This window comes from Hordeum vulgare, chromosome 7H, assembly GCF_904849725.1.
Source record: "Hordeum vulgare subsp. vulgare chromosome 7H, MorexV3_pseudomolecules_assembly, whole genome shotgun sequence".
Classification (NCBI taxonomy): Eukaryota; Viridiplantae; Streptophyta; class Magnoliopsida; order Poales; family Poaceae; genus Hordeum; species Hordeum vulgare.
In genome coordinates this window covers 596,376,636-596,390,294 of record NC_058524.1, presented here as the reverse complement: position 1 = coordinate 596,390,294, position 13,659 = coordinate 596,376,636, and the positions used below count along the sequence as shown (strand labels likewise).

The 13,659-nt window shown below is 45.0% G+C and overlaps 1 protein-coding gene across 1 annotated transcript; it reads right to left on the bottom strand.

Annotated features, from left to right (window-relative positions):
* Positions 1-11,468: 11,468 nt before the first annotated feature.
* LOC123411554 (E3 ubiquitin-protein ligase RING1-like) lies at positions 11,469-12,816 on the bottom strand. The gene has a single exon (XM_045104519.1). It carries the CDS (start codon positions 12,705-12,707, stop codon positions 11,730-11,732), a length of 978 nt encoding a protein of 325 aa, XP_044960454.1. The 5' UTR covers positions 12,708-12,816; the 3' UTR covers positions 11,469-11,729.
* Positions 12,817-13,659: the final 843 nt, after the last annotated feature.

Here is a 13,659-nt window from a genome sequence, read left to right as displayed (position 1 = left end):
CTGACTTCACTTGGAGTCGAACTTCCGGATGATGCTATAATTGACAGAATCCTCCAATCTCTCCCACCAAGCTACAAAGGCTTTGTGCTTAACTACAACATGCAATGGATGGAGAAGACCATTCCCGAGTTGTACTCGATGCTCAAGTCTGCAGAAGTAGAAATCAAGAAAGAGCATCAAGTGTTGATGGTCAACAAGACCACTAGTTTCAAGAAAGGCAAGGGTAAGAAGAACTTCAAGAAAGACGGCAAAGCTGTTGCCGCGCCCAGTAAGCCAGATGCTGGGAAGAAGAAAAAGAATGGACCCAAGCCTGAGACTGAGTGCTTCTATTGCAAGGGAAAAGGTCACTGGAAGCGGAACTGCCCCAAATACTTAGCGGACAAGAAGGCCGGCAACATTAAAGGTATATGTGATATACATGTTATTGATGTGTACCTTACAAGCGCTCGTAGTAGCTCCTGGGTATTTGATACCGGTGTTGTTGCTCACATTTGCAACTCAAAGCAGGAACTGCGGAATAAGCGGAGACTGGCCAAGGACGAGGTGACGATGCGCGTCAGGAATGCTTCAAAGGTCGATGTGATCGCCGTCGGCACGCTACCTCTACATCTACCATCGGGGTTAGTTTTAAACCTTAATAATTGTTATTTAGTACCAGCTTTAAGCATGAACATTGTATCAGGGTCTTGCTTAATGCGAGACGGCTACTCATTTAAGTCAGAGAATAATGGTTGTTCTATTTATATGAGTAATATGTTTTATGGTCAGGCTCCGCTGGTGAATGGTTTATTCTTGATGAATCTCGATCGTGATGTTACACATATTCATAGTATGAGTACCAAAAGATGTAAAGTTGATAATGATAGTCCCACATACTTGTGGCACTGCCGCCTTGGTCATATCGGCGTTAAGCGCATGAAGAAGCTCCATACTGATGGACTATTAGAGTCTCTTGACGTTGAATCATTTGACACATGCGAACCGTGCCTCATGGGCAAGATGACTAAGACTCCATTCTCAGGAATAATGGAGAGAGCAACCGACTTATTGGAAATAATACATACTGATGTGTGTGGTCCAATGAACGTTGAAGCTCGCGGTGGTTATCGTTATGTTCTCACTCTCACCGATGATTTGAGTAGGTATGGGTATATCTACTTGATGAAGAACAAATCTGAGACGTTTCAAAAGTTCAAGGAATTTCAGAGTGAGGTTGAGAATCAACGTGACAGAAAAATTAAATGTCTACGATCTGATCGTGGAGGAGAATATTTGAGTCACGAGTTTGGCACACACCTAAGGAAGTGTGGAATCGTTTCACAACTGACGCCGCCTGGCACACCGCAACGCAACGGAGTGTCTGAACGTCGTAATCGCACTTTATTAGATATGGTACGATCTATGATGTCTCTTACCGATTTACCGCTATCATTTTGGGGATACGCATTAGAAACTGCAGCATTTACTTTAAATAGGGCACCTTCTAAATCCGTTGAGACGACACCGTATGAACTATGGTTTGGCAAGAAACCTAAGTTGTCGTTTCCTAAAGTTTGGGGCTGCGATGCTTATGTGAAGAAACTTCAACCAGAAAAGCTCGAACCCAAAGCGGAGAAATGCGTATTCATAGGATACCCTAAGGAAACTATTGGGTATACCTTCTATCTTAGATCCGAAGGTAAAACCTTTGTTGCCAAGAAAGGATCCTTTCTAGAGAAAGAGTTTCTCTCGAAAGAAGTAAGTGGGAGGAAGGTAGAACTTGATGAGGTAATTACACCCCCTCTCGAACAGGATACTAGCGCAGCGCGGGAAGTTGTTCCTCTGGCGCCTACACCGACTGAAGAGGAAGTTAATGATGATGATCATGAAGCTTCGGATCAAGTTACTACTGAACCACGAAGGTCCACAAGGGCACGCTCCGCACCAGAGTGGTACAGCAACCCTGTGATGGAAATCATGTTGTTAGACAACAGTGAACCTTCGAACTATGAAGAAGCGATGGCAGGCCCGGATTCCAACAAATGGCTTGAGGCTATGAAATCCGAGATAGGATCCATGTATGAGAACAAAGTATGGACTTTGGTGGACTTGCCCGATGACCGGCGAGCCATAGAAAATAAATGGACCTTCAAGAAGAAGACTGATGCAAACGGTAATGTAACCGTTTACAAAGCTCGACTTGTCGCAAAGGGTTTTTGACAAATTCAAGGAGTTGACTATGAAGAGACTTTCTCTCCCGTAGCGAAGCTGAAATCAGTCCGAATCATGTTAGCAATTGCCGCCTTTTATGATTATGAAATTTGGCAAATGGACGTCAAAACAACGTTCCTTAACGGGAACCTTAAGGAAGAGTTGTATATGATGCAACCAGAAGGTTTTGTCGACCCTAAGGGTGCTAACAAAGTGTGCAAGCTCCATCGCTCCATCTATGGGCTGGTGCAAGCATCTCGAAGTTGGAACATTCTCTTTAATGAGGTGATTAAAGTGTTTGGGTTCATACAGGTTTATGGAGAAGCTTGTCTGTACAAGAAAGTGAGTGGGAGCTCTGTAGCTTTCCTCATACTGTATGTGGATGACATATTATTGATGGGGAATAATATAGAGATGTTGGAGAGCATAAAGGCCTATTTGAACAAGAGTTTTTCAATGAAGGACCTTGGAGAAGCTGCATGCATATTAGGCATCAAGATCTATAGAGATAGATCGAGACGCCTCATAGGTCTTTCGCAAAGTACATACCTTGACAAGATATTGAAGAAGTTCAATATGGAAAACTCAAAGAAAGGGTTCTTGCCAGTTTTGCAAGGTATGAGATTGAGTAAGACTCAGTCGCCGACCACGGCAGCAGATAGAGAGAAGATGAGTTATGTCCCCTACGCTTCAGCCGTGGGCTCTCTAATGTATGCCATGTTGTGTACCAGACCTGATGTAAACCTTGCCATAAGTTTGGTAGGGAGGTACCAAAGTGATCCAGGTATGGAACACTGGACAACGGTCAAGAATATCCTTAAGTACCTGAAAAGGACTAAGGAAATGTTTCTCGTTTATGGAGGTGACGAAGAGCTCGTCATAAAGGGTTACGTCGACGCTAGCTTCGACACAGATCCGGATGACTCTACGTCACAGACCGGATACGTATATGTTTTAAATGGTGGGGCAGTGAGCTGGTGCAGCAGCAAGCAAGAAGTCGTGGCAGCATCTACATGTGAAGCGGAGTACATAGCTGCTTCAGAAGCGGCTCATGAAGGAATTTGGATGAAGGAGCTCATCACCGACCTTGGAGTGGTTCCAAGCGCGTCGGGTCCTATGACACTCTTCTGTGATAACACTGGAGCCATTGCCATAGCCAAGGAGCCCAGGTTTCACCGGAAGACGAAGCACATCAAACGCCGCTACAACTCCATATAGGACCATGTCCAGAGTGGAGTGATAGATATTTGTAAAGTACACACGGATCTGAATATTGCAGACCCGTTGACTAAACCTCTTCCACGAGCAAAACATGATCAACACCATAATGCTATGCGTGTTCGATACATCACAATGTAACTAGATTATTGACTCTAGTGCAAGTGGGAGACTGTTGGAAATATGCCCTAGAGGCAATAATAATATGGTTATTATCATATTTCCTTGTTCATGATAATCGTCTATTGTTCATGCTATAATTGTATTAACAGGAAACAACAATACATGTGTGAATAAATAGATCACAATGTGTCCCTAGCAAGCCTCTAGTTGGCTAGCTCGTTAGTCAATAGATGATCATGGTTTCCTGATCATGGGCATTAGATGTCATTGATAACGGGATCACATCATTGGGAGAATGATGTGATGGACAAGACCCAATCCTAAGCCTAGCACTAGATCGTATTGTTCGTATGCTAATGCTTTTCTAATGTCAAGTATCTTTTCCTTCGACCGTGAGATTGTGCAACTCCCGGATACCGTAGGAGTGCTTTGGGTGTATCAAGCGTCACAACGTAACTGGGTGACTATAAAGGTGCACTACGGGTACCTCCGAAAGTGTCTGTTGGGTTGGTACGAATCGAGATCGGGATTTGTCACTCCGTGTGACGGAGAGGTATCTCTGGGCCCACTCGATAGAACATCATCATGAGCTCAATGTGACTAAGGAGTTAGTCACACGATGATGTGCTACGGAACGAGTAAAGAGACTTACCGGTAACGAGATTGAACAACGTATAGGTATACCGACGATCGAATCTCGGGCAAGTTCTATACCGACAGACAAAGGGAATCGTATACGGGATTGATTGAATCCTTGACATCGTGGTTCATCCGATGAGATCCACCATGGGTATCCAGACCCCGCTGATGGTTATTGGCCAGAGAGGTGTGTCGGTCATGTCTGCCTGTCTCCCCAACCCGTAGGGTCTACACACTTAAGGTTCGATGACGCTAGGGTTATAGGGAATTACTATATGAGGTTACCGAAAGTTGTTCGGAGTCCCGGATGAGATCCCGGACGTCACGAGGAGCTCCGGAATGGTCCGGAGGTAAAGATTGATATATAGGACGGATGGTTTTGGACACCGGAAGTGTTTCGGGCGTCACCGGTAATGTACCGGGACTACCGGAGGTGGCCCCGGGGGACCACTGAAGGGGGGCAACGACCCCGGGAGGTAAGGTGGGCCAAGTGGGGGTGGGAACCAGCCCCTAGGTGGGCTGGTACGCCTCCCCACTCAGCCCATTGCGCAAGGGAGAGAAAGGGGGGAAACCCTAAGCTAGGTGGGCCTAAGGCCCACCAGTTGGTGCGCCACCCCCTCCTCCCCCTTCTGGCCGCCGCACCTCCCATCTGGGGGGGCTGCCGCACCCCCTTGGGTGGGAACCCTAGGGGTGGCACCCCCTCTCCCCTCCCCCTATATATAGTGGGCACTTTTGGCCATTGAGAGATAGACTTGTCCCTCTCCCTCGGCGCAGCCCTGCTCTTCTTTCTCCTCCTCTCTGCCGGTGCTTGGCGAAGCCCTGCCGGGAGACCTCGTCTCTCCATCGACACCATGCCGTCGTGCTGCTGGAGTTCTTCCCCAACCTCTTCCTCCTCCTTGCTGGATCAAGGTGTGGGAGACGTCACCGGGCTGCACGTGTGTTGAACGCAGACGTGCCGTGGTTCGGCACTAGATCGGAATCGCTCCGAGTACGACTCCATCAACCGCGTTCTAGCAACGCTTCCGCTTAGCGATCTTCAAAGGTATGAAGATGCTCTTATCCCTCTCTCGTTGCTGGTCTCTCCATAGGAAGATCTGAATATGCGTAGGAAAATTTTGAATTTATGCTATGTTACCCAACAGAAGGGCTCGACGAGACAAAGACATGGGCATTGGAATCACAACCGGGTCCCTGACAGCGCAGCTGGTCGCGCATCAGGGAGAATACGCTTTCCAGAAGCGAAAGCGTATTCCTGAGAATACGCTTCCACTTATCCATGTCACTGGATAGGCTGGGTCACTGACTTGCGGGGTCCGCCTCGTCCTCTCTCTCCTCCCTCCTTCTCTTCTTCTTCCTCCTCCCCGCTCCCCCGATGGCAGCAGCAGGAGCCTCGGCTCCGACATGATTTCGGCACTCCGGTGGCCTTTTCCGGCAGGCGAGCGGACGGATGGGCACGCTGGCGAGCGCCGCGTCCAGTGGAGGTCTCGGACACTGCTGGGGACGGCCGGAGGTGGGGCTCCACGTCTTGGATGAGGGCGGCGGCTCCGGTCGATTAGAGGGCTCCGGCGATGGAATCGAGCGGGCAAGGATGCAGGGGAAAAACGAAGGGAGGGGGAAGGGGACTGGGATAGGCGAGGGTGCTCGGGAGGCTCCGGGCCGCGGCTATTTATATCCGGCCGACGACGAGCGAATCAGCACGGCGCCGTGGCACCCTTATCACCGCACTGGAGCTCGCGGTGAGCTGGCTTGGACGCGCTCCAATAAGCAATGTGCCTTTGTCATGCGGGACCCACCGGTCAAGTTTGACCTGGACCAGCTGAGTTGACCAGCTGATGCCACCCTGACACAATGTTGATGCAGTAATCCTTTTATGGATTAATTCTAATTCAAAAATGATTTTAAAATTTCAGAACATGAGACAAAATTTAAAAATTCATATAAAATCAAGCATAACTCACATGAAGATAATTTATATATGAGTTATGATCAGAAAAATTCAATCTATCCATTGGTACCAATTTCATGCATGTGCGAACAAGTTATACCTGCTGATTAGGTCAAATGAATTAATAGGCATATGAGCTACCACATATGAATTTCAAACCAACTCCATCTAATCTGGTTGCTAGTTGCATTAGCTCAATTGACATCATTTTGCCATGTCATGATCATGCATCATTTTTTTGCACTTCCATGTATTGATTCTTCCTCGGTTCCATTCTCCGTGATATGATATGTTCCTAAGGGTACACACGAGTATCCACCACAAGAGCAATACCCTGTTGTCAATCATTAGTAGAAAACAAGGCTTTGGTTTGAAGCATTAGTCCCGATTTGCTTTTGAACCGGGACTAATGCTGCCACTAGTCCTGGTTCATGAGGCTAGGCTTTAGTCCCTGTTTATTAAGAACTTCTAGTCACGGTTGGTGTTACCAACCAGGACTAAAGGGTTGGTGGCAGGGTTTTGTCAGGCTGGGGCACCTGTGAGGGCCATTAGTCCCGGTTGGTAATACAAACCGGGACTAGAGATAGATCTTTAGTCCCGGTTTGTATCGCCAATCGGGACTAAAAGTATCACTATAAATAGTGCTTCGTCCAGCCCGAGCCTAAGTTCTTTGTTTTCCCCTTTCTCTCATCTGTTCTCTTCCCTTGCCCTGGTTCATCCTCATTTTCTTCCTAGATTTGTCAAGATTTTAGGCACCCCATTCATCCAAGTGTTCATAAAGGTTAGCAACTTTATCCTTTCATCTCTCATTGCTAGATTAGCTGGTGCAATGCTCTATAATTATAGTGATTTGTGGGTTTTAGTTTGGGAGTAATTATGTGAGAGTTTGTTTGATTTATATCCAATATGAGCTCAAATTAACTTCTTAGTTTGCATACGTGTATGTGTGGTTTACTTAGTGCCTTCCCGTCCCCGTCCTAACCACCGTCGATCGCCCGCACTGTCTCGTCGTCGGTGCCACCTTGGTGATCCTCTTGTTCTTATCCTTTTTATTCCACAAACGTCTTATTTGTATGATTTATATAGTTTTCTTATCTGTATGATTGTTTGTTATACATAGTGCCATCCGTCCCCGTCGGTCCTCATCCAGTTTATGATTCAAATGTTGTATATTCTCTTTTATAACTATTTGTTGCATTTCTCGTTTATATGACAATTATACCCATCAAGTTGACATAGATATTTTTATCTAGGAGGTATGTGAAGAGGAAATTGCAACCGACCCTCTTGTCGAGAAGTTAAATTTAGTTGAAAAAGAAAATGACTATTTGAAAGAAAAATTGAAAAGAATTGAAGAAGAGAAGATGAAATTGGAGTTGTATGTTGCCGATGTTGTCGATGATCACAAGATCAAGATGGATGCAATGCGCTTGAAGATTAGAAGGATTAGAAAATAAGCCCTTAATAAAGAAGCTTGGTATCACTATGTTGTTGGATCAATTGTTACCTTAGTTGCGATCTTGATCTCATTTGTTGTTGCATTTAAATGCTTTAGGTAGAAACTCTTGTATTTTGTTTAATGAGAATAAGTGTGTATAAACTTTATGTGTAAACTTGTATTAATTTTTTATTTTTGGTCTTGTGTAATGAAGATGAACCGTCAATGGATGTACGATGACCGACGCTCTCCCCAGTTCATTGATGGCTTGCAGAGTTTTCCGCGTGCGGCTGAGGCAAAGCAGCGAGATGGTTTTATGTCTTGTCCATGTGTTGTGTGTAAGAATGATAATACTTACTCTAAGTCAAGAGTCACTCACATCCATCTGTTTACGTCCGGTTTCATGTCCGGGTATAACTGTTGGACCCTAATGATCTTGGTCGGGCCATTGCTAATGCAAAGAGAAACTGCGCGTGTGAAAAGGAGAACCTAAAGTTGCAACGCATGTTAGAGGATCACAAGAAATTGTTGTTCCCAAATTACGAAGGTGACAAGAAGAAGCTGGGGACCACACTGGAATTGCTATAATGGGTGGCAGAGAATGGTGTATCTGACAAGGGTTTTGAAAAGTTGCTGAAAATGTTAAAAAAGATGCTTTCAAAGGACAACGAATTGCCCGATAGTACGTACGAAGCAAAGAAGGCTATCTGCCCTATAGGATTAGAGGTGCAGAAGATACATGCATGCCCTAATGAGTGCATCCTCTACCGCGGTGAGGAGTACAAGAATTTGAATGCATGCCCAGTATGCGGTGCGTTGCGCTATAAGATCGACCACGATGACCTTGGTGACGATATTGAGGACCAGCGCCTCAAGAAGAGGATTCCTGCCAAGGTGATGTGGTATGCTCCTATAATACCACGGTTGAAACGTTTGTTCCAAAACAAAGAGCACGCCAAGATGATGCAATGGCACAAAGACGAGCATAAGAAAGACGGAAAGTTGAGAGTACACGTTGATGGGTCGCAGTGGAGGAAACTCGAGAGAGAGTGGCCGGACTTTGCAGATTACGCAAGGAACTATTGGTTTGGTTTAAGTGGAGATGACATTAATCCTTTTGGGGAGCAGAGCAACAACCATAGCACCTCATCCTTGACTCTATGTATCTATAACCTTCCTCCTTGGTTATGCATGAAGCGGAAGTTCATTATGATGCGAGTGCTCATCCAAGGCCCCAAGCAACCTGGCAACGACATTGATGTGTACCTAAGGCCATTAGTTGAAGAAATTTTATAGTTGTGGGATATCAAAGGTGTATGTGTGTGGGATGAGCACAAACAACAAGAATTTGACCTACGAGCATTGTTATTTATAACCATCAACGATTGGCCTGCTCTTATAACCTTTCAGGACAAACAAACAAGGAGATACCACACATGCACGCACTGTTTAGACAATACCAAAAGTATATAATTGGATAAATGTAAGAAAAATGTGTACCTAGGACATCGTTGATTTCTTCCAATCAAGCATCTCTTAAGAAAAGAAGGCAAGCATTTCAAAGGTGAGGCAGATCATCGGAAGAAGCCTCACCACCGTAGGTGATCATATACTTCATATGGTCAAGGATTTAAAATTAATTTTTGGAAAGGATCCTGACGGACAATCTGTTCCGAATGACGCTGACGGACATGCACCCATGTGGAAGAAGAAAATTTTGAAAATATAAAATTTATTTGAATTTTGAGAACAAATTTCAAAAAACAACAACCTTTTTGAAACATATTTTAGAAAATCTAGAACATTTTTTTGAAAATCTGGAAATTTTTTGTAAAAAGCAAAAACATTTTTCTAAAAACTATTTTTGTGAAAAAGACATTCTTTGAAATTTGTAAACAGTTTTTAAAACGGGAACATTTTTTTACTTATGTACACTTTTTAAAACAGATACATTTTTTGAACTTACGTACGTTTTCTGAAATGGCAAACATTTTCTAGAAAACGAAGAACATTTTATAAACTTCCCGGCCATTTTAAAATCATGAATATTTTTTGAATTGGCGAGCAAAATTTGAACACGTTTTAAATTTGTCGACAAATTTTGAAAAAAGTGAAACATTCTTCGTAAAACAGGAACATTTTTTATAAATAATTGAAAACAAGAACAATTTTTTAAAATTGTGAACAATTTATGAAAGAATTAACATTTTTTTAAAATTCGTGCAATTTTCTGATTAGGAGAATATTGTTTGAAAATATGAACACATTTTGGAAGCAGGAAGATTTAAATATACATTTTGAACAAAATTTTGTACACGAGAATGTTTTTTGCAATTCAAAAGAAAATTTAGAAAATGTAAAAAAATAAGAAAAGGAAAAAAAGGAACAAAAGTGAAGGAAAAAAAAGGAAAATGAAACTATAACATTTTTTGAAACATGGGATCGTTTTTTAAAAATCAAGAACATTTTTTGAAAATGCCGACCTTTTTTGACAATCCCGAATATTTTTTGAATTATGAATTTTTTTTTAAAAGGGGGAATTATTTTAAACTTAAAACACTTTTGTAAAATGCAAGAGCACTTTCTGAATTTCATAAAAATTTTCCAAACATGAATTTAGTTTTTAAAAATAACCATAGAAAAAAGGAAAAAAATAAACAGAAACAGAAAAAGGAAAAGGAAAAAAATACAAAAAAAGAAACAGAAAAAAGACAAAAAAAGAAAAACCGAAACTGCCTGCAGAGGGATGGGCCGGACCAGTTGATCGCGCCCCTCTGCGTTTGCCGGACTTCATATCGGATATCCCCCTATAACCGGCGCTTATGATACGTAATAGGACTAGGGTTCCTCTTCAGCTAGGACGCGAGCTGTTTTAATTGTATTGTGGGCCACCGAAAATGCAGCCCATGCAGCCGAGGATACTCGTTTTGCATCCCCAAGGTTGGTATGGCCAAATTCAAGCAAGCAAACACATCCATGAGAGCATGCTTAATAGTATAGCCAACTGCTGGCTATAAGCAGTATTATAGCCCGTCTTATAGCTAGCTTGTACAATAGTTAGCTATAAAAGAGTACTATTTTTATCATATATGACTCATCTTTCATTCTCACAAAGCACCTAGGAGCACGTGCTAGAGCTGGCTCTTCACGAAGAGTCCGCTTCCCGTCTTTCTCCTCTTCTCTCTCATCAAACTCAGCAAAAATATAGTATTTTAATCCTTCCAGCCTGCTGACCGTATCTTATTGTACTTGCTCTAAACGACAGATGAATAGTATAAATACAAAAGCTGATGGATGCACACAATGCCAATCAAATCTCGCCCGAATATGTTACGAATGGACAATGATGGCAGCACTACATGACCACAGACGGATGAACGAGTACAGACTACTAAGGCTCTGTTTGGAACCATCCAGATTATATAATTCAGTTTTTATAATCTATTATGTTTCCAAACAGGACAACTTATAGTGTAGATTATAAAAACTAGATGGATAGATTACTAAAAACTCATAATCTACTCTATACCAGCTAAAATCAGATTATGGATTGCTAATGACCCATTACCCTTGTAAAGTTGGAGATAATAACATTTCTACCACCGCTACCCTCCTCTTTAAAAAAAACAAAGGATAGACAGGTCATTATGCAATATAAAACCTGGATTACAGTTTATATAATCTGGCCTCTGAACATGTTCACCTAGATTATTTTTATAAACCAGATTATATAATTTATCTTTATAATCCAGATTATCATAATCTATTATGGTTCCAAACAGAGCCTAAGACCAGAGGGAATGCATTACAGATGGGTCGTACTTCCTTATTTTCAAAATATAAGTCTTTTTAAAGATTTTTGTAACTAATACATACAGATGTAGTTAGACGTATTTCAAAGTAAATTCACTTACATTTATATATACGTAGTTCATATTAAAATCTCTAAAAAGTCTAGGAGGGATGATTGGCGACCGCAACGGCCTGGCATGGCAGCAGACCAACAGTCTCCGAGTCTCTCTCAAAAAACAAAGTTCCGACATTATATCTGAATTTCACACATGATCCGTGCATTCTGAGTTTGCAAAACCTCTGTACACTGAAGCATAACCATAGCACCGGCACTGCTCAAGCACACGAACGAGCTCTCGCGGCCCATGGAATATTTCCGGGCAGTCAAGACGGGAGCAAGGAACTGCTCGTCCGGCGATGTCGCGAGACGAGAGACCACCGGCCACCGCCGGACACATGCGGCAAACGCCCAGAGCCCGATGGCACCTCGCCGTTCCCCTGGTTTTCTGTACTGCTCCGCTTGTCTTGAGGAACCAGCCCGGCCCGGGCGGACACCACCGACGAGTCCATGGAAGCCACGCGACGAAAATTCTGCATCCTCCTGCGCGGTGGCTCCGGCGACCTCGACCGGTTGCGGCGATCGATCTGTACGCGCAGGTCCTGCTCCTCATTCTGCCGGTGAGCCGGACCCGGCAGCTCGTGATTCGAGGTTTCGGTGCCGCTGGAAACCTGGTGAGCGTCGTCGGCAGGTGGATCCGAACCGGCGGTGGCCGCCGAGTCCAAGACGACGACGTCGGCGCGGCAGAGCGGGCAGTTTACGTGGGCGCGGAGCCAGGTGCCGATGCAGGGGACGTGGAACGCGTGGCCGCACTTGGGGAGCAACCGGAGGAGCTCGCCGTCCAGGAACTCGCCGAGGCAGACGGAGCAGTCGGCGGCGCCGCCCAACGTCGTGCCCGCGCCGGCGCGGTACCGCGTGAGGGCGATGGACTCGATCGCCGCCTCATCCAGCCCCACGGTGCGGATGTGCCACGCGTGGTGCACGACTTCTTCATCCTCTGGGCCTGGAGCGCCCCCTTCGACGTCGGTCGCGGTCGCAGCGGCAGCCATCTCGGGCGCGGGGCCGTCGCCTTGGACGCCGGGGTTGGCAGCCTCGGCGGCGAGAAGGGACTGCTGCCGGCGACGGCGCCTCCTGCGGCGGACGAAGCAGTAGATGGACAGGGACGCGAGGGAGAGGAAGACGAGGACGAACGCGGTGACCACGAGCGGGGTGACCAGGTGCCGGTTGCGGTCGGATGATGGAGGAGAGGGGCAATCGTCGTCGTCGCTGCCGCGGCAGCGCGGTTTCGGCGGGTCCGGCGACATCGGGAGGCAGTACGGCGGGGCGGGTAGTGAACGAGAGCGACCGAGGACAGGAGGTTGCTTGCGCTTCTGTGCAGCTAGAGCACGACGCGTTTAGGGGAGCAGAGAAAATGAGGGGCGAGGTGGTGAACTGGTAAAGGTAAAGGTGGGTGGTCAAGACCAACTGGGCGGTGGTGTCAATTGTCGCGGTGTGCGTGGAAAAACTCGGACGCGGTGGGTATCACCGGCGCCTGACGTCAACTGCCGGCCATAGTGATATACTGACCAAATCGCCGTCGGGGATGTGGCTGAGATGGGTCCTTTCTTTTGGCCGACGGACGCACCGGGTTGAAGCACCCCTCCGTCAATCGTGGGAGCAGTTATCTCTACTAATAATAAAAGCATACATTTATTTAAATTCATACAGAAAATTGTACACGGATAACCATGACCATTATAAACCTGGTTATTAGAAAACCGAGTGTAACGGTTCGGTTATTACTTTGGGTTTGATTGGTTTATGTTTTACTGGCTGAGCTTTTTTTTAGTTTGGTTTTGGTTTGGGTATGTGAAGATATCAGTTTGGGTATAGTTGGTTATGGGTTTAAACAGTTTGGTTATAAACTATAGGTCCAAACCGGTTTCTAGGCATATATATGGTATCATTTATACATGTATAGTTTATATAGGGTATCATTTATACATGTAGACAGCGGAGGAGGATGCCATCGGAGGAACGTCTATATAGGGTATCATTTATACATGTATAGTGAACCGACCTTTTTCGAACTCTAGACATTTCTGCGGAGTCCAGAAGTAAGTATCCGTAGAGTAAGTATTCAAGGAAAGGGCTTCGCTAGTCTCCAACTTCAATCTCGTAAATATCTGCAGTCATTGCAGTTGACGTCGTCGTTTCCTCCTCCTCAGCGAGTATAGGTAGAATTCTGCATTCTTCAACACGGACGTCCATCATTTG